This window comes from Trichosurus vulpecula, chromosome 1, assembly GCF_011100635.1.
Source record: "Trichosurus vulpecula isolate mTriVul1 chromosome 1, mTriVul1.pri, whole genome shotgun sequence".
NCBI lineage: Eukaryota > Metazoa > Chordata > Mammalia > Diprotodontia > Phalangeridae > Trichosurus > Trichosurus vulpecula.
The window spans coordinates 438,583,123-438,605,571 of record NC_050573.1 but is presented as its reverse complement, the minus strand read 5'-3'; the positions used below and the strand labels follow the sequence as shown (position 1 = coordinate 438,605,571).

The following is a 22,449-nucleotide window of genomic DNA, read 5'->3' as shown; positions in this document are numbered from 1 at the left end:
CTTGGAAGTCAACTTTAGGTATTCCCGCCCTCCCCCCCATAGCAGGTGCTCTGTCTGAATGGGTTACAGATGTTTCTAAAGCAAATCCTGCTTTTAGCCTTGTACTGAGATAGAGTGGGAAAAAGCAGTAGCACTTTTCTAAGCGATATGTTATGAGGATTGCTAGGTTGGCTGCAAGACAGTGATGCTGACATTTGTTAAATGTCTGTGAATGCGAGGTATATATTATGATATTTAATTATATAAATATTAACTATTATAATATAAATATTAAAAATTATAAATATATAATATATAATTATTTTTGATATTTTCTTCTCTTAATACAAAAGCTCTCTCCCAATTGGTTATTTAATTCAAAGCCTTTTCCCTAATTGTTGGTATTTCTAGAGCACTAAGGATTTAAGGATTCCATAGTGTGGTACGTGCATTATCTCATTTGATTCTCACAGCAGCCAATTAGGTACCAAAGGTATTAATATCTTTTTACTGATGAGAAAAACAAGGTTCAGGGAGATTGAGCGACTTGCCCATGATGGTAAGCAGTATGACTACATGCTAGTGTGTCAAAGAGAGAACCGAAACCTTTGTTTTTCCTGACTTGAAATCCATGATAACACATCACTTCTGACACATATAACAAGAGTCCGCATTTATTATTTAGAGTTTTGCAATGTTATATACATTGTCCCATTTCTAATACCCTAATAAGGCAGCTACTGTGTGTAATATTATGATCTCTATTTTATGGATGAGGCAAGATTTGAACCCAAGTCTTCTCTGACTCTTAAGTTTAGAGGTCTTTCCATTGCTGCACTGCTTCTCTCACAGACTTCTAAAGATTGCATTTCTCCTCCTGTTTCCATTGTCAGGAACCATAACAAATAACCAAGTTTTTATAAATAATTGATGACCTGACTACCAGGTTATAGGACAAATTTGTCATTCAGCCATTTCAGTCATATCTGACTCTTTATGACCCCATAGGGGTTTTCTTGGCAAAGATGCTGGAGTAGTTTGCCATTTCCTTCTCTAGCTCATTGACAGATGAGGAAACTGAGGCAAAGTTAAGTGACTTGCTCAAGGTCACATAGCTAGTAAATGTCTCAGGCCAGATTTGAATTCGGGTCTTCCTGATTCCAGGCCTGGCACTCTATCGACTACATCACTTAGCTGCCTTATGGAACAAACAGTTGAATTGAAAAATGAAAATGCGAGGATACAAAACTGCAAGTTATGCAACCCTCACAATATTGCTTTTAACCATGATGAGATCCTGAAGGTCAGTGATAGCAAATGTCTAGACCCAGTGCTAGGAAATCACTGCCCAGAGTTTATCAAGGGACCAAGAAACTTAGCCTGTTGTAGAGACATTTAGATTTAGATACTCTGTTTTTACAAGAAGTGGGCTTTAAACTCTGCATTTCATATTCTAGAAAATCACAGACAGGTAAGAGGCTCAGGCATGTTGGATTTTCAGATCCAAATATCATGAAACTATCATGTTACTGCTTAAATAAATATGGAAACTTCACTTGTTCAACTCTCCATCAACTGCCCAAATGCCCTATTTGGTTTCTTTCTCCATCTATAACCAGGCAGCAGTAATAGAGGAGATAGTCTTGAGACACAGATACACATCAATTTAGAACCTTAGAGACCTCTAGAGACTATCTAGTCTAGCCAAACCCTTCATTTTATAGACCACAGGCACCTAACTTTAGATCTGGAAGGGAGGAGTGAGTCCAATGCCCTCCTTTTACAAATGGAGTTAAGTGTCTTGCCAGGGTCACACAGCTAGTATCTGAGCAGATGGGGTGGGAGGAGGGTAGGGAGAAATTGAACATAGGTTGTTTTTTTTTTCCCCCTTCAAATCTAGCATTCCACGCTGCTACTGAAACACAGGCTCAGAGAAGGTGACTTGCCCAAGATAAAATAGTGTCCTGACTGGTGGATGTAGGGAAGGGGGAATCTAGGACTTATTATAATCCATCTAATTTGGATGCTTCTCATCCCATGGCATTTCAGTTAAAGACCGATGAGTATACAAACCTACTAGATCCCTCTTTTTATATGGCGAAATGCTTCAATAAAAAACTGGATCATCGTCAGAACTTCTGTCCTCTCTTTCTAAGTAAACCTTACCAATCTTTTGACCTTTAGCTAAACCTGCCTGTCCTCTACCAGGACTTCTCAGACCACTGCAGCTCAGTCGTCTCTCCTTTCTGTAATATTCTTCACTCCTCTGGCAATGTGGGCTCTTCTCACACTCTTCTGGCCTGCTTGTTAAGTTTGTAGTTTGAAATCTTGGATGTACTTTCCTATATAAAGAATGTTATCAATGGGGTTAGGTTTCTAAATCAGAATCACACATACGCAAAAAGATAATAGAAAGATTACTGTTGCAATATCTGTTTTAATACTTCAAGGATCTGTTAATTTCATGGGCATTGGTACCCCCTTCTAGGATACAGATGATAAACCTCCTGGTGACTGAATAGACTGTTGCAATGCTATTAGTTGTACAAAATTGTAATGAGCTCCAAAGAGATCGATCAGCATTTTAAGAGTACCGCCTACTGTCCATTAGGCCTTGTGCTAGGCACAGTATATGAAACAAATGAGGCAGAAGTTGCCTTCAAGAAGCTTATAGTATATGGGGCGAGGGGATTGGAGTGGGGAAGAGAGAATACAACATGTTCACAGATTAGTAAATATAGGATATAAACAAAAAGTGAAGGGATAGGTCACAAACAGATCAGATAAACAGGAAAGACCTCTCGAAGGAGGTGGTACATGAACTGAAACTTGAAGGGAACAATGGAATCCATGGAACATAGGTGAAGAGAGAGAGAGCATTCCAGGCATTGGAGGACAGCCCGAGCGGGGATAGAATGATGTAAGAGACAGGAGGATGCTTTGTGTGTGGGGAACATGAAATAAGCCAGTTTGGTTAGAGATAGTGCTCGAAGAGAAAGACTGTGCAATCAATCAGTATGGAAGGATAGGTTGGAGCCAGATTTTTTATTTTATTTTTTACTTTTTTTTTCCCAAGTAACAAGTATCTTAAAAAAAATCTGTCCCTTCCACCATCCCTTTTCCTTCCTCCCCACCTCTGGAAAATTAAAAAAAAAACATCTGAAAAACAAATTCCATAAAATATATCCACATAGCTTGGCAAAACAAATTCCCACATTAGCCGTGTCCAAAAACATACGTCTCTTTGCGCACTTCTCAGGAGGTGGGTGACACGCTTGATTTCATTCTTTTTCTTGCAAACCATATAGACCATTCTTTTTTTAAAAATATAAACCATTCTTAAAATAAACTTGTGGTTTATCAATAAGTGATGAATTCTTTCACACTTGTTTTTCTCTATAATTGTATAAATCATTCTTCTAGTTCTGCTCAACCCTCTCTGCATCAGTTCAAATAGATCTTCCCACTTTCCTCTGAAACCATTTCATACTTTAAGGCTCAATGAATTTCATAATGTTCACATACGTCAGTTTATTTAGCCATTCCTCAATAGGACACCCCCTTAATTTCCAAGAAAGCTACTACAAATCTTTTTGTACCTATAGATCCATTTCCTCTTTCTTTGATATTTTTGGGGCATAGGCCTAGTAGTAGTGGCATAGTGGGTCAAAGGGCATGTGGTTTGATAACTTCCTGGGCATAGTTCCAAATCATTTTTTAGAATGGCCGTGCTGATTCATAGCTCTAATTCATATTCGCAGTTCACTCATCTACCTGTTTTCTTGCAGTATTTGTCATTTTCTTCTTCTGTCATCTTTGTCAGTCTGCCAGCTGGAACCTCAAAGTTGCTTTAATGGGTATTTTTCTAATTATTTACTAATAAATATTTTAAAATATTTGGTTTTTTTCATGATTATTGAAAGCTTGAATTTCTTCATTTGAAAGATGCCTAGAGATGGATTGTGACGGGTTTTAAATGTCAGGGAGATATTTTATCTATGTAGCATTAGGGAGACACTGAAGCCTCTAGAGTAAGGGACTGGTTATACCACTAGTTTTTTGTTATGCCTAGTTCATTCCCACTTGATTGTGAGTTCCTTGAGAGGTGTTTTCTAACCTCAGCGCTCAGTACAGTGCCTGGCACATAATGGGCACATAGTAAATGTTTATGACTAATTCTGGCTCCATTCAATAACCATTAGGACAAATATTAAACAACAGACCTATGTAGAATCTCCCTTACAATCCTACTGCAGCACCTCATTGTGGCATGAAGGTGACTAAGTTCTCAGAGGCTGCGCCAGTGGAGGGTTCTACCAAGCTAGAAAGGTAAGGTGCTTGAGAGAGGTTTTCATGTGTCATCCAAAGCGCAAACTGGCTGGGCTGAGAGCAGGGTGAATTTTCTCTGGTTATAGGAACCCTCAGGCGGCTACCATTACTAGAAAGAATATCCCTACTGACCAAAACCACCATTCTTGGGGTGTGTGCAGAGCACTATTGAGTATGTAGGAGACAAAAAGATACATGAATCTTGGTGGGTGGGTGGGTGGGTGTGTGTGTGTGTGTGTGTGTGTCTCTTATAAATGGAATAAAGGGAGGGAGAGATGAACTAGAAATAGGTCTTTCAGGGATAATAGATCCTTAAAAAAAACAGCAGAGAAAGAAGGACTGGGATTAAGGAGTGTAGATACATGAGAAAAAGGTGGTGGTCAGAGATGGATGTAAAAGATCTTTGAATGACAAAAGGTAGGAGCATGCATGTTGGATGAAACTCCTCAGGAAGAAAGGAGGTGGTAAGGAAGAGATTTGCTGATCAGACAGTTTCCCTTAAGAGAGAAAGAGTCTAAGAGTTTGACTGTTATCCTTGGAGGGAAAAGCTCTGGGTTAGGTGGTGGGGAATAGGAAAAAGTAGCATGCAATTGCCTTTCACACATATATTTTATTTCCAACTTGGTGTTTAGAAATTGAGAGAAATCTCTATATTGCTGAGGGTGTATATGGGCTATTTCTTACACCCCTTCATATCCTCCATAAACTCAATAAAAGAACTTGTCTATAGAGTGTGATAAATAACTACCCACAGATTAACTCTTTTGTCACACTTCAATTTTCTGTTACTTCTATAAAGCTGGAGACTTGTGGTGCCATGCAGCCATTCATATGGGTTACTGATGAATAAACTGCATATTATAAGAACATTTAGCTCTACAAATGCTCTATTTGCTCAGAGGAGTGTTAAAGTCCTGTTTGTTTCATATTCTAAAATACCCCAAGGATGTTACTATTTATTGTATAGAAATATTCCTTTCACTGGCTCAACTCAATGACTTACTGGATGGGCTTCAATAGTTGTTCTGGCCAAAAGATGTATCACCCTTCTGCCAACATGGTGATATACTTCTTCAAAACTGCCTAGGCTAGTCTGTCATGATAGAAGGGCTTCAAGCATGGGCTCAGTAGTTAATACAAAGTTGTAAATGAATCATGCATGTGAAAGGCAGTTGAATAAGTGTTCTCAAAGCCTGTGCCAGCAGAGCCCAAACTTAAATTGCCATGGAAGTTCAACTAAGTGTAATGGGTTGAACTTTCATAGAGGAGACTTTAGGCTGGATGTAGGGATAAACTTCCTAGTGGCTAGTTATCCAAAAGTGGAGTGGGCCACTCTGGGAAGTACTGGGTTCTCCTTCACTGAGATCTTTATGCAAAATATAGATGATCACTTGTAAAATATAACAGAGTGAATTCTTGCTCTGGTACTGTTTAGACTTGATGGACACTGAGGTCCCTTCCCACCCTGAGATTCTGTGACTATTTCCTACATGACACAAAAGGTAAATAAGCTATTAGATTATTTCATGTGAGACCTCCATGATCCAAATGGCTGATGAGAAAAACAAAAACAGCTGATGAGAAAAAAAAGAGGGTATATATGTACACAGTTTTTTTTCCGTATCTTCCAATTATATTATTTAACCAACCTTAGTACTTAGTATAGTGGCTTTTCACTCACTCCCCTAACATGCAAATTCATAAACTTAGATCCTGTAGTCAAAAGCCTTTAAAAAACATACACACACCCCAAACTCTTTTCATTAAAAAATTTATAAATGGGAATAGCCAAAGGCAGTACACATAGTATTTTTAATGTGATCATTTTTGGGTTCTCTTCAATCTTATAAAATTATTTTTCAAATCAAAAGACAGGAAAAGCCCTATTTTTGTACTGTAATATGAGGTAGAAAATACCAACATAGTCCTTCAAATTGGTGTATATAAAATGTCCCATTAAGTGAACATCAAAATATTTAAAAAGTGTAGCTAGAATTAGGACTTTAACTTTGGCTAACTCAACTCTATGGAATAATTTAAGGACAATCACAGAATATGATAGTCAAAGGAATTCTGGGCAAGGAATTCTGAATCACTTTTCTTCAAAAAAAATCTGGTTCAAATATCATGTATATAAAAATGCTTCAATCACATTAAGCTACTGGAGTTAAAAGTGTCAAATGGAAACATGTAAGAGTCATACTATTAAATAGACTTTAAATCCAAAAATAAGCAGTCATAATTATTATACTTTTCTCTGTGGTTGTGCCAAAATACAGAAAAAAGTAGTATCGTAGGTCCTGTTTTTTTGAGATAAGATCCCTTAGAATTTGAAAATTTACAGCCAAGGGCCTTTGGTTTGTCAAACTGTGTATTTCTTTTCAATAATAATGTTGTAAGTTAAACAGAAACTTAAAAATCCAAAATGACAAACCTTTGGAAAATAGGAGGAACAATAGAAACGCCAAACTTAGTATAATCACAGTGGTACTTGAGGGTATCACTTAAGAGAAAATACAGTATACTATTTTAGAGTGAGGGATGTCCTCAGATAATCATAGCTCTCTTACCAGACTTCTCTGCAGCACATAAATCAGAACATTTTAAGAATTTCCCAGACTGTTCTATTTCTCTCAAACTGTATGTTCCCAATGACCTTATTAAAATTCTTTCTTCCTCTTCTCTTTTTCTCCAGTATTCATTCAAATCTAAACTGATCTCCTAAAAGGAGTTTTTATTTTTGATGGGGGTGGGGAGGACTGTAGGGTGGGGCAGAGATTGGGGAACAGCAATGAACTAGTACAAACTGAGGTAAACAAATCAACCAAATACTATATGACTAATTTGCCATTGGAGCAGTCATTGGGAGAAAAGGGTTTAGAAAGAAAGACTTTCAAATTGGAGAAGAATTTTAATTAAAAACCTGATTGCAAGATTTTGCAAATATAAGTCAGTCTAACAATAAAAATCTTCCAAGTCTCAAATTTTTTATCACTTGATGTGTTTTTCATACAGCTTGGTTTGATGTTATTTCTGAAATCCATGTTCCTACGAGTGAGTCCTTCTATAAGCTTCACACTAAAGAATGTCAGTTCTCCCAACTTGGGTCTACTGGACCATCAAGGATCACTATAACAATATGAAGTACAATTTAAAGAGGTTATTCAGCAGCAATAGTAGACTTTGTAATCAAATCTCATGAACTGCTATTCTGTGAGCTGACTGTTCTGGAAGGATGGCTTTTGTTCAGCAACACAAAGTTTTTGAAAAATATTTACCAATTATTTTCTTTTTGACACTGACCAAGGATTGGAAAATGTTTTGTTTTGGTAACAAAATCCTGGTGGCTCCCTTGCTTACTGAACAGTTTCAGAATTAATGGACTCTAAAATAGGTGGTGATTGGTTACCAAGAAAAAAGCAGAGACACTATTTATATGCTATTTTATTTATTCTTTACCATTCAGAAAATCTGATGACAGCAGTCTGTCAGCAAATGATTATGACACAGAGACTCACTGAACAATAGTATTTTGCAAATATTCCACTGTTCTCTTGCTTAATTCCAGACATCTTCACTATCCTATGCCTAGCTGGGAGATCAGCTCCATTCTGTTAAAATTTTTGTTTATTGGTAAAGGCAAACTGATTTCCAATGAACTTTAATTATTCAACATTTATTCATCAGAACTAGGAAAAGTCAAGGAAAAAGGGTAGAAGTGTCAGGGGAGAAGATATGGCACATAGATTCAAGAGTTTAGATAACTGACAGTAAAATATATGTTCTTTGGTTAGCAAACCGAAAAAAAAAGGGGGCAAGCACTGCATACATGATAGATACACACTAGCATTCTAAAGCAGGAGACAAGAATGTCAAGAGTGTATTCTTCCCCCACTGCCAGATGGAAGGGCTATTATTATAAATGAAAGGCAGCAGTAGCGGATGCCAGGCACTTTTGTTGTGTGCCAGATTCTGAGGTCCAGATGTAAGCAGGTTACCCCTGGGACAGGACAGGCTTCAGCTCCCGCAGCAGAATAGAACCAATCACCGTTTTCTCAGTGTTTATGATGAGCTGGGCTGTAGAGCCTTCCTTCAGCTCCACTGTGACTAGCATCAGTGACCCACTGTGCACAGTTTTAGCTGCAAATCTGGAGGAAAAAAAGTGAAGAGATCTTCATGATGAGGGGGAAGAGAGAAGACAGCATATCGTTCCTAAAGTCAAATGAGTTTAACAGAACTTTTTTCCCCCTAAATGAAATAATCTAAGAATAGGACCCCTACTACCAGAAAACCCAAACCCAAGCATTCTTTAGAAAATTAATAAACTGTACAACATACTGACCATAAAGTCTGCAATTTTAGAGTTTGTCAAGTGCACAAGAAAGTGAAGACTCTTTAATTTAGAGGTTTAAATGTGAATCTGCACTTCAATAGCCCCTCATTTATAGAGTACGGTATTTTGGGGGGCATAAGGGGTAATTTTAAAGTATATTAATTCACTTGATATTTAATATATTGCCTTGGATCTAGTCACTTAAAGTGCACCATTCTATTTTCCCTCTCAATGTTATTTTCTGTCCACAAAGGCATCTTTCCAAGAGTTTGAATTTTAAAAGTCTTTTTGGGAGGGTATGTAGAGGAGGGAAAAAACCTTTCTCCTCTATACACAGTGAAAATGTTTCCTTTGGAAATGTTCATATTTTCACCAATGAGTCCAGTCAAGTTGAAAGATTCAATCTCTAGTGATGATGACTTGAAATGGAATCAAGTGAAAACAATCAATGAAGTACTTACTTGCTTTTCTTGTACTTTCAGAACATTAGATCCCCCTTTTTTCCTTTTGAATATGAGAGGAAACTTAAGGACTAATGCTCTATTACTACATTCCAAGACACGAAGAACCTACTAATTACATGGAATTAAAAGCAAAAGTAGCCTTTTAAGCACTGCAATTGACTGAAAAGCCATTTTGAACACAATGAACTTCTGTCAATCCTGCTAATTCATTCTGCATGCACAGCCAAGCCCCAGAGACAGGAAGGAAGAGGATGGCAACCACCTAGTCCTCCATATCCCATAAAGAACAAACCATACATTTTGGGGGGGGGGGCACGCAAACTAGAGCACAACAAAGTTGCTGCGCATGAGCTTTTGAAAACACTAACAAGTGTAGAGCAGGTCTGTGACCTGTTGTGACCCCACTTTTCAGGGCCAATCCCCTTTCCCCTTTCTGAATGACACGTGTCTGAATCAGAGCCATCTGCCTCAATTTGCGCAACATCTTCAGTCACAATAGAACCCAGTTAGCCCTGACAACAGCTCACAATACATAAAAATAAAACTGCTGGGCTGATAGCATGCTGTGGGCTATTCAGGAGCAAACCAACTGGTCAGTGTCTCATGTCTGACAATTAGCATGGGCCTTACACAGTGCCTACTGTGGTCTTCAGGGATCTGTTTAATTACCATCAACATAAAAGAGGGAGTTTATCAGGAGACACTCAAAAAAACTTCACTCCAGACTTAATTAAAATATTAGCCACTTAAGCAGGAAGCAGATTCTCTTTAAATGAGAAGTAATTTCTTTTTGATTTTTTAAAAATCACATCAAAATCTCTAACATGTTACATTTATTTTTTGGGGAAAGCTAACAGGCCATTTTTAGCCCTAAACATAATCATGAAAAACAGTTTCCCAACAATAATTAGAATAATGCATCAAAAGGAAAACAAATATTCTAACTTTGATAAACTGAAAATAACGACAGTCTTTTAAATTATATTTTAAAATGCTAGCTAATAATGGGTTATTGACAAGGTGAGAAAAAAAAAACCCGACCCTTAACCATTTATCTGTCATATGAATTGAAAACATTTCTTTATGTACTAAAACACATTGGGCATTTGTAAAGGACATCAAAAAGAACAAAGTTTTTCCACTTAAGGGAGGTTACTCTTGAAGTTATCAGATGGAAGGGCAGAAAATATGGGTGAGTATATAAAATACATCATATATATGTATGTATTTATGAAACTCTATTACACACCAACTTGCTCTTTGTCAGACTCTTAGTCTCAAGAGACTAGGCAATGTGTGCTCAATTTCCATTCCGAGGGTCCACAGCTCTTAAATAACCTTTCTTATATGAGGCTTATTACAGGCCTGTGGGATTTCTTTTGTCCAAAATTCTGAGGTATTTCTGCCTCCTAGGAAAATCACATTTGTGTCAAATCAGGTTACCAGAGGCTAGCTAATCACTTGAGCATCCTGTTTATTACAGTTACTTTTGTCTATAATCTTGGTCATTCAATCCATAATGTAAAGCCCCTTATTTCTCCAGTTGATTCTGACAGGTTTATAATTATGTAAACAATAGTCTTATTAGTCCCTTTATTTACTTAACACTTGTGTCATGGGACCACAGAGAAACAGATTATGTCTGAATAGGAACACAAAGCCCGCAGTTTTCAGTTTTAGTGCTGCACAGCCCCAAGGCACGTTTTTACTTTTCTATTAAAAACTTAAAGTGGTAGAGAGCCAATGTTATGATAATGCAAAATTCATCAGAGACATGTGTCAATTTTGGTGTCAGTATGTTTATGCAGATTAAAATTAGTTTCTTGTACATGTTTTTTAAATCCTATTACCACCAAATTCTCAAAATGCTCTAACAAATAAGGACATGAAAGAGAGGAGGTATGCATTTGCTCTGCAGTGGAAACATGCTAAACAAATCACTCCAGCAAGAGAGCTGTTAGCTAGTATAAAAGCAACTGTGTTTTTTAACAAGGTCTCTGTGTTCTGGTGGGTACCAGTGTTGGAAGCACTGCCTTAAAGAAGACCAGAAGATCAGATGTTCTGACATTCTCATTTCACAGTTCAAAAAAGATGTATTTAATTGGAACACAGTGTGATCACAGTGTGGTTTGTTTTGGATTGTAGAAAGCAAATGTGTATGTCACCACCCCTCCCCCAACTTGATGTCAGGGAACCATAAGCCAGACCCCAGTCCTAACCTACTGTCACAAGGTGATCATTTTAGAAGTATTTCTAAATAAGTTCATACAAGACAAAGTAACTAATTTTTAGATGCAAGATTAATGATCAGAAAGACCACTGGTGCCAATTACACAGCTATAGAAAGTAATAGCCAACATCATTAGAGCATTTAGGTTGTACTTGGCTTAAAACATATGTTAAACTGTGACTTTTTTTGCCTGGAAGGTATCTGACTCCATGTTGGGTCAACATTGTTTTGCTTCTCATGCTTACTGAATGGGTACTTTGTCTTTAATCACATAAACTAATTTTCTTCTTTGGTAACTGTCACCATCTTCAAAAACCTTTATGGGGAGGTTTTCTTTTTAAAGCATACGAACAAATTTCCAGCCCTCGATTTGACCCTTTTTCTAATCAAATTCCGTATTTAACTTTTTCTTTTCTTTTTATAAAGAAAAGCATGTGCTTTTTCAAATGAGATCTCAGTGGATGTGCAATGCTGAGCTTTTATAATGGAGTTCTTGTGATACAGGGAGGGTCTACTAGGAGACCAACCAACCTCGAAAAACAGTAACAGAGTAAATGAGAACAAATAAGTGGGCTGACAGTTAAAAATGTATTGTCTATTTAAGATGGGTTCTATCTTATTAAGAGGTATTTTTCATAATTTTTCAATTCATTCCCTACCAAGTACTAGTTGCTTAATATTACCCAGCGAAAACTGGGACTTTAGCTCTAGGGAACCTTGGAGATCATTCCAACCACTCTTTTATTATAGATGAAAAAAATGAGGTCCAGAAGTGATCTGACTTGTCCAAGATCACGCAAGTCATCGCAGCGAGGATATGCTTGTATTTCACCTTGCCAAATGGAGGTCCACAGATATACGATACTAAGATGCTGGCATTTAATGCTTTGGAGCATATAAAACATTACTAGGATTTTAAAAACAGAAGAAAATAAGTTGGCTACTAAACTCTAAATAATGTGTTCCAATTTCCTGAAAAGTTCTTCTATCTTAACTAATGCTAATCAGGGTAATCAAAACCAGTCAAATAACAACAAATGAGATATCAATAGTATCTAAAACATGTTCATGCACCTAAAATACATTTTCTCTGGATTTGTGAGAAGCTGTCTGGGGATTCCAAATCCCCTTAGTTTGAGTGAACAAAATAATTCTGTACCTAAATGTAAGCAATTAAGATATTTATGTTAAAATCATCTTTAAAATGGTATTTGTCGCAAAAGCTGCATTACTTTTCCAGGGCATTCAAAAACAGAATTTAAAAAACAAAAACAAAAACAAAACCCCTAAGCACAGAACAAGATTTGCTAGAGTTAATGCAAACAGCTCTAAGACATGCTTTTTCTTCTCTTGGGTAGCCTTCCTGGTCCCTGATTTTTCTATTCTGAGTTCAATTTTCTCCTGTTTTCTGTTCTACTGGTTACCAGAAGCTGTGACAATGGCCCACTCAGGCTAAAACTTTTTTTTCCTACCCTGTACATGAAGCCTTCAATTACTGCCTGCTGAAGCAGACAGAATCCTATTAGTAAGAAAGACGATCACAAGATGCAATGCCCTGCCCTCGCTGTACAAAAATAATTAGTCCAAAGTTGACAAATGTGTAATGAAGTTGCACAATGCTTGTACGTAAGAAATCCTGGTTTGAATTAGTTTCCTACTTCCAAATACCAGAGTGAATTGCTATGAGGCAATATTTTCCAAAAAGCTGAAATGAAATAAAGATTTAAAAATTGTTACTATCTTATTAAGCTGATTTAGCATAATCACAGTAACGATACAGAAAATACTATGAACAGGGAGAAAAATCTATAAACTACAAATTTTTAAAAGTTGGATATACAATTATATTTTAAGAGACAATCCTAGGGTACTTAATATTGAGAGAAAAGTTTAAATTTAGTTCAAATTCATAAATGTCAATATCTCTTTAATAATTTCCAAAATTAATTCTTCAATACCAAGATGTAATACATCAGTTACACAAATGTAATATAATGTACCAGTTAGACAAAAATAATCTATCCCCAATACTACTTAGTTCAAGCTATTCTCTATTCTGGTTTTTAGAAATACTAAATATATTCCATACTCTAAACCAACTAGCTTTTATTTAATGACACATTATCTTTCTTCTACACAGCAAACTCTGTTTATTTCCCAAACTCAGAGGGTGTGAAGAAGAAAAAATTCCCCCCCCCTTCCCTGCCTCCCTGAGAGGGGGGATGACACACAGACTGGTGGGAGGGAGGGAAAGATATTTAAAAACAAAAGGATTAAAACCTCCCCTCACCAACATCTTAAAACGTAATTCTTAAGCCACTATCTCTTACTTAGATTCTTTTTTTTTTTTTCAAAAAAGTAGTGAATATGGCAGAAAAAAGCAATAAGGATACACTTTCTATTATTTTAACAGAAAATAGTCCTATTCATAAATTTCAGTAGTAACAGAATAGAATGCCTAACAAATGGCAAAATTAAGAATATTTTAAATTTAAAGTTATCTTTCTGATTTGGTTAGCTCTGCAAATATCCAATAATTCCTTCTGGTCAACTGTGAGGTCCTTGCTTGATTTTTCAAAGAAAATGATGCCTATATACTGTAGTTCAAAGCAGTCAGATACAAAAGCAGTGCTGTCCTCTAGTGGACAACAACCACCTTGTGAAAGAACCATCGATTTTGATTAACTTCAAGTCTAAACAGGTTCTACAAACCTTTAATCTTATTTCAGAATCAAAATCAATAAGGATTTTTTTAGGGGGGACCCCCACCCACATACACAACTCTAAAAATTAAGACAGCTTCCTGGAAGATGAAATAAGACTGATCGTCAGAACTCATGAAGTTGGGATGCTGAGACACCAAACATTAGCGATGGACAAAAAATATTATCACGAGGGCTACTTCAAATACTGTTGAGGTTTTACATCTTTAGAAGGTACAAGAAATAAACTATATGCAATCCTGGGCTAACTGGGGCTGAGTTAGCAGAACGATCCAGTGAGTTGAATGATATTTTTAAGATTCTTTTAAGATAAAAATAATTAAATATTATATACAGGATGTTTACTCAATTAAAGGCCACCAAAGATATTCTGTGGCAATTAATGGATATACAAGTTGACAGGTTAGACTCTAACTGTTAGAGACTAACCAAGCTCATTTTGAACACTACCTGACCAAAGATCACTGTCACTGTTGCTGTTTAAGTCTGGGGGGAAAAAAAACTAAAATGCCTTTTTAATGTGTTAAGTTAAAAGTTGGACTGCATGTTGCCATGGATACACTGTTCCATTTACAGCACTTGGCTTTCCCCTAATAGCTAATGACCAGGGTGGTAATAACAAACCTATTCCACTAATATTATATTTACCCACAAATTAAGAATATTGCTTCTATTTCACAAACACAACAAATATCTGCAATTAACAAGGGAGAGGGAGAATAAGACCAAAACAAGAATATAAAATGAATATAAAGTACTGATTAAAAGCAATAATGAAAGTTTTTTTGTAATGTTAATTCAATAAGCTAAGAAGTAACATGAAATCAGGGCAGGGCAAAGGCTTTCACTCAAGAAGCATTTTTTTTTTAAAAGGCTAACTTACTGACCGTGAAAAGGCACGACCCAACTATCATGGGCAGCAGCACAAATAATCAGCAGTTCTCACCAACAAAACTGGTACTACTGAATGTGAACCTTGACCTTCTCTCTGGCTGAATGAGAACTTGGATTGGTTTAGACTAGCGATGTCAAGGGGCCACTAAACCATACCCCAGAATCGCTGTGGGAGCATACTGATTTAGAAAACCACACGTTAACATTATCTATGTTGTTTTACATTATTTATTTTGTTACATATTTCCCAATCACATTTTAATCTGGCTCAGCCTAACTTGAGTGTGTTGTGGATCACGTGTGTGAGCAGCATGTTTGATACTCCTAGTTTAGATAACTCAAAGACTGAAATTTTTTGTTACGTATGTCCGAAGATTATTTCGAATCAAACTTTATAGAAAGATAAAGCTGTAATGTGCTGCTATAATTAACAATAACATATTATCTTGTTTGAGCACTTAGCTATTATGGAGACAAAGACTGAAAAAGTTGAAACAGTTTTATCTACTGCATTCCCTAACTCACCACCTCCAAAAAGAAATGTATCAGTATATATGTATCAGTATATAATGTATCAGTATATGCAGGGAAAAAAATTGGATATGTAGTAGCGATCTTTTGTTTTTATTATTCAAGATCTGATTATGAAGTCTGTAGATTATTCTGCTGCTTTTGGTCATTTTATTGCTCATTAACACCTTTATCAGAGAATAAGCTAACTAAACAAAAGATGAATCTCTAACCAGCTCATTTTGCTACTAATTAGCAACTTGGGTAAAAGGCAGGATAGAAAGGAAGTTGAAATAAGCAATACAGAGATCTCTAATTTTCTGAAATCTCAGCTGTTTCCTCTCTTCAGCCCTGCTAGACTCATCAATGGAGAGCTCTGCCTGTACATGGAGTCCCTGCAGCAATTCATCTATCTTTTTCTAAAATGAATTTAATCTTTAAAAAAATCCACGCACACACAAAAATATTGACACAAAAGATACTCCCTATCACCAACACTTTTTTGGTGGTGCCCTCTCTCCCACCTTTCCCCCAAAACAAAACCCCAAACAATTAACAATAAAAATTCATTTACCATCAATCTCTAAAAGATATAACTAGAATCTGACATAACAATTTATTCTGTATTCTGCATACTCTTTATTTACTCCTGTCAGTTTGTCTGTGTTAGTTTAGATTATAAGCTTACAAAGGGCTGAGCATGTCCGTATATTCTTTTGGTATGGTACTACCACAGGAAAGGACTTCATAAAAGCTTTTTGATGAGGAAGGTTTCAATGTCCATGTTTTCTTGATTTCCCCTTTAATAACTGAGTTATCTATATTATGGCAAAAACATACGGCCTTTTATTAATATTAATAGCAGAACTTTCATAGAACAAATCTGAGTCACAGATTTTCAAAGCATAATACTCTGATGGACTCTCTGATGCTACCACTCATTTTTAAAGCAAAACTAAATGTCATGGCAGAAGAATTATATTAAATAAGTGCTGATTTCATAGCCAAAATAATTTTTTCAATTGATCCGTTCCTTTAATGAGTGACTACATAGGACCTATTGCTGCTTTTTAAAATGAAGTGCAGAAGCCACATACATTGAACTGCCTTTTTTTTCCTCCTTTCAGCCAGATCATTTTGGTAAGGTATTATGGAATTTCATTTTATGTTTAGTCTCGATCAACTTCTTAATTAAAACTTCAACTTCGTATCTTGACATTTTTCTGCCTGAGAGGAAAAATGGATCATTTTCTTAGTCACTCTTTTAAATAAGAATTCATTTGGTACTTAATACAAAATCCATCAAGAATCTGAAAAGCATCAGACTATAATGTTATTTGGTTTGTATTTAATGCTATTCTCAAACAATTCATTCCAATGTTCTACATTCCAATGGCAAGCAACAAGAATTTTCTTCTATAATGACAGTCTATTGATGGATGTGGCATATGCACGTCCATGTGTGTACTGTGGACTGGACCAATAAGTTCAATAGCACAGAGATCTCCAGATGAGGATTTCAATTCCCTGTATGCATGCAGATGAGCACTTGCTCACAAAGAGGCTTAAGAAAGTTGCATGGGACCCAAGCGATTATGTGACTCGTCTAGGGTCACACAACCAGTATGTGTCTGAGGCAGGTCTTCCTGACTCCAAAGCTGATTCTTGCTCCATCATACCATATTGCCTCTCACACTTAGATATTATTATTCTTGTTAAAGTGTCCATTAAGAAGTCAAAATATATTGTAACCTTCAGAGAATTTCCCCCAAAACAAATAAGGTTTTCATGTTGAACACTGTGTAAAAGTGCCTTTGCTATGTAATTTTCCTTTACAAAAGACTACTCCTAACATTCTGACAAAAAGGAATTTGGTGGCTGAGATTCAAATCCTGCCTCAGATACTAGCTGTGCATCCCTGGTCAAATCACTTAACTTCCCTAATCTTGAGTTTTCTCATCTGCAAAATGAAGACAATAAGAGAATCTTCCTGATAGAGCTGTTGTGAGGATCTAATAAGATAATGTTTGAACATCTTTTTGTAAACCTTAAAAGTGCTACATTAATGTGAGTTATTACTGGGAGGGAAGGAACCTGTGATTTCACTGGTATTGGGAATTCCTGGTTAAGAGAAATCTTTCTATTGATGCAGGTAAGCACCTCCTCCCTAATTTATAGAGAGCTAGCCTGGTGTGGTAGATAGTGCACTACTGTCAGGGAGACAGGTATTTGGTCATGTGATCCTTGGCAACTCCTTTGGTAAGGAAGAGCTATAAGTAAAAATAAAGTAATGCTTATTAATAGGCCATCCTGAAAGCATGTTGTAAAAGAACTCAGAGGAATTTGTATTTTAACATAAGGTTAAGTGCAATACCAACTCACAACAATAAACTCAGTCTAATATGGAAATATAATACAAAGTACATGTAATACAAACATTAACACAACACAATGAAGAGACAAACTGATAGCTTCTGTTATTAAAATAAATAGTCATTTAACTTCAAATGAAATGAAGAATAACATTTGTGCCCATTTTATTCTAAACTTATAGTACTTTTGATATAGAAGAGGAATACAAGTCATGTAAGGAAAATAGTCCTCTCGAATGTCTTTGTGGGATCAATGCACAAAGGACTCTGTACTCACCCACTTTATTCTTTCTCATTATGAAGCTCCCTTGATCTTAATATTATAGATATATTTTGCAAGTTAAAAGTAAAATGCAAAAATTAGAAACAGAATTTGACACCATGGACAGCCACGTCCTTGGCACTGATGATGGGGGTCTGTACTATCACTGTTCTTAGTGTAGGAGCATAAAGATTGTTTGAGTGCATGTGTCTGATCACATTCTAAAATCAAACAGAAATCATTCCTAGATTATTACTGTTTTGTATTAGCTATGCATGCCTCTTCCATTAGTGTGGATAATTTAGTCAACTGTTATCATGACTTGGATCATTTGCATTTTGCTGTAATAAAGTCACTGAGGTTCATGCCACCAATCACGCCAAATAACAGCTAAACTGGGGGATGTTACAGCTGTTTCTTCGATGGTTCCCCAATAGGATTAGACCAGAAACCCTGGATTTGGCTCTTGGCATCTCTGCCATTGACCAGTTGTGTTGCCGTGGGCAAGTCCCTTAACCTCCCCTAGTTTTAGTTCCTCGTGTGTAACAGAGAAACAGCAATATTTCTTCTACTACTTATTTTGCAGGCTCTAAACAGCGGGATCAAACACTGTAAGGCCTCAGCAAGGACAGTATGGAATTTCATTTTTACAAACGAAGTAAAAATATTGCTTCTGGTAGTATATGCTTTAGCATTCTAATAACTTATATTATTTGTATTTACAGAGGCACACAAATTAAACATAATAGCATCTGCTTTATACAGAAGCTGGAGATAATAGGGAACAAACACTTAAGAAGAGGGGAAAAAACTTATTGCACTTATTTCATTTTCCTTCTGTATTTGGAAGAATGGAGTAACTGCAAATGAAGAAAATACTTCTCTCTGGCTCTTCTGAGAAGCATTAATTATCTATTATTTTAAAGGCTCATCTAGTTCTCATTACTGAACTACATAATAGACAGGATTGCCTATCTATAGTGGTACTGATGAGACCACTTTCTGAATTATGGCACTTTTAACTTCCCATAGTATTTTCCTGTCTATTCTTCCATTCTACAGTCCTGTGAAGCAGGCAGGGCAGGTAACTGCATGTAATAAAAGAGGAAACTGAGACCTGAACCTGTAGGATGAGGTGCCCATGATCACCAGCCAAATGGTGTAAGGGCTGCGAAGTGAGTTTCTGGTGCTGTAGCTAATTAGTCATGGATTTCGGCTTCATAGATCATTGGATTTAAGAACTGGAAAGAATCTCGGAGATCATCAAGTCCAACCTTACTTTACAGATGAGGGAACTAAGTCTCAAAGAAGCTGAATGCGTCACCCATGATTGCACAGGGAGTAAAGTCAGGTCCTCCGAGTCCAGAGCTGGAGCTCTTTTCATTAAACCCCGTCTCTTCTCCGTAAAATAGGGCTGGGTGTTGGACTAACTCCTTTTCTGCCTTAACATCTTGTGTTCATTTTATATTCTAGTTAGTGGCAGAGCAAGAAACCAAACTTGGGACTCCTGACTGCCAGACTCGTGGACTTTTAGAGGTGAAAGGAGGGACATTAGGAGTAAGCAGAAACAAGAGCTGGGCCCATCTCTCTGTGCTGCCAGTCAAGTGCTCTTTCTCCATCTGATATTGACCCATAGTCTCTTCATTTGAAAGTTTTTGAGGTCTGAAAAGTGTTCCCGTTTTGGACTTTGTCTTAACTTTGAAGTAACCCTAGAAGGAAACCAGAGTCATAGAGAGAAAACTCAGAGTTGGGACTGAGGAACATGTCCACACTCTCCTCTTTCCTTATGTATAATAAGTCCAATTCCAAGGCCTTCTAAGGTTGTTCCTATTGGAAATGAATTAACTAAGTCAACAGTAGATTAAATTCAGTGGACACTTAATGCCCATATACGATGGAAAGGCAGCATTGTGTAATTCACCAGGAGTCAGAAGATTTGAGTTCAAGCCATGACTTTAATACTTCCTAACAGTTTATCTCCTTTCTGAGCCTCAGTTCCTTATTCTACCTACCTCGCCATCAAATGAGATAATGATTTGATAGCGTTTCATAAGCTACAAGGCCTATAAAGGTTTTTTTTGTTGTTGTTCAGTCGTTTTGGTTGTGTCCAACTCTTTATGACCCCATTTGGGGTTTTCTTTTTTCTTAAAATGTAGAGCATTATTATTATGGAGGGTGAGATACAGTTCATCTCTTTCAGTAAGGCCCAAGAGCAATGTACTAAGGATGCGACTCTACAGGCAATCTGGGTCAGTTATCTGGTAAGCTATTAAAGTCAAAGAATCATAGAAAATCAGAATAAGAAGGGCACTCAGAGGTTATGTAGACCAAAGAGTATCTAATCTGGAACCCTACTTCATAACATACTGGGGACCAGGGGTCATCCAGTTTTTGCTTGGAGTCCTCTCATAAGGGGCAGTCCATTCCACTTGTGAAGGGCTCAAAATATTGCATTTTTGTGATGTCATCTGTTAAATCTAATCACTTGTGCCACAGGTACCACCATAAAAAAAGGCATACAACTATACTTGTGGAATATCATTTTTAAAAGACAAATATGAATCACAGATTTTATATTTACGTATATCCATATATTTTTATCGCATCGTTTGTTAGTGAAAAAATTACCTATGTATGTTATCTTGTCCAGAAGGGACTATGCCTAGGTTGGCTACATTTATAATCTTCTGAAGTATCACAGAGGGAGCAGAATTCTGTGGTGAAGCAATGATTGTAGCTGATGTTTCATTCATTCCTGTCAGCATTCCTGTAATATTAAAAGGAAGACCTGTTATAAGCTCATATCTTCATGCAAACCACATTTGAAAAAACTAATGCCTCCTAGCCAGTGTTTTTAAGGAGTTACTTTTATTAACAAAGTAATCCCTCAGAATGTATGCTATAAGTTAAATTCATAATAATTAAAAAATGAACTGCTACTATTTCTAAATAATTACATATTCCCATCACAGGAAAAATGTGTGGAAATATTATTTCCTGATGCAGTCAAAGCAATTTTCCTCCCTTAATGGATTTGCTCAAGTACTAAAGAATAAAATGGCAGAAATACAAAGATGAAATCTCAATTTCAGTTCCTTTAAAAATATAATCAATTAATCTGAGACTACATAAACAAGCTTTTTCCTTTTTAGCTTATAAATATTCATTCAAACATATTTTATTGAGACACATTAGTTGAGGGCAAATCATAGTGGATTCCGGAATTATGAGCAGCCATTATCTGAAGACTATTTGTCCTCATGAACTCAGAATGATCAAAGTTACCTTATCAATGATTCACTCAGTTACCACCTGATTTGTAAAAAAAAAAAAGTACCTTCAGACAAGTTACACCTGATGACAGCGTCTGACTAAGTCATGGCACTATAATTAAACAATTAAAACTTCAGCTACAAATCTAGGAGTAAAAACCATTAAGTAGAAAATAAAAGAACATCTTAGCTTCTAGAGTAACAGTCAATACTATTTTAAATTTTAGAAATGCAACTAAGTTAATTAAAATCTTGAACAAAAGGAAATGAGGTTAACACAAGGCATGCCTCCAAATTTGGAAAAAATTCATATCAAAATATTTAGTGAACAAACACAGCATAATGCAAAATACTTGCTATATTACTGTAATTTAGTACCTAGATTAAAAACAAAACCCAAGTATCACATATCAAATGTGACTCAAACTTAACACTGCATTAGTCAAAACTTTGGGAAAGTTGTATTTAAGTGTAATTTATGATGTTCATGGAAATGATAACAATTTGATTTGAAACATTTTCCTTAAAAGCTCTGTATTTTCATGGCTGAATGTTTTATCTGTGTTAAACATATACCAAAACGAAGAGGAAACAAACCCCTATAATTAGCAGTAGCAAGATACTAAAGGCCACCATCATAATCTGATTTATGCAGCAAAACATCAAATACGATTACCCAGCTTTGAGCAAAGAGAAGCTTTAACCATTATCAAAACTCTGAGGACAGTATGTTCTGTCTTCGACTGTTTAACTTCAATATCAGGCAAAAGCTTTAAAACCTACAAAAGCAGTCAGACGTTGCTTTTAAGCCAAGCACAGTGGCTGCCATAACACTGCTGAGAGATGTGCGTACTCATTTAGGATTTAAACCTTCTCCATTAAGCTCTATTGAAGAGCGACTGCTGAATAAATGAATGCAACTATGTTTATGTTAAAAGCCTGTTTCCCGCAGCATGTAATTAAAGGAAATGTTGTACAAAGCCAGTACTTTTGTCAAGCTCCTGTAAATGGAAAGATGGATAGCACTCAGAGAGGTGAATGCATTGCTTCATATTTAACCTTAACACTCTTGTCATTAATG

General features: G+C 36.3%; 1 protein-coding gene across 4 annotated transcripts in view; it reads right to left on the bottom strand.

Moving 5' to 3' along the window:
• Positions 1 to 7,734: 7,734 nt before the first annotated feature.
• The window catches only part of AP3B1 (adaptor related protein complex 3 subunit beta 1), a 351,843-nt gene continuing 337,128 nt past the window's right edge, over positions 7,735 to 22,449 (bottom strand). For 2 of the 4 annotated variants that reach the window (XR_005010652.1, XR_005010653.1), the window contains one exon: positions 20,783 to 20,863. Coding sequence is in view for 1 of the 4 variants with exons in the window: in XM_036762900.1 (XP_036618795.1) it covers positions 8,303 to 8,456; positions 20,725 to 20,863 (293 nt within the window). In the remaining 3 variants the exon portion in view is untranslated. Of the gene's footprint in view, positions 8,457 to 20,724 lie in introns of those variants that run through there. The other 2 variants (XR_005010651.1, XM_036762900.1) reach the window with 2 other exon arrangements.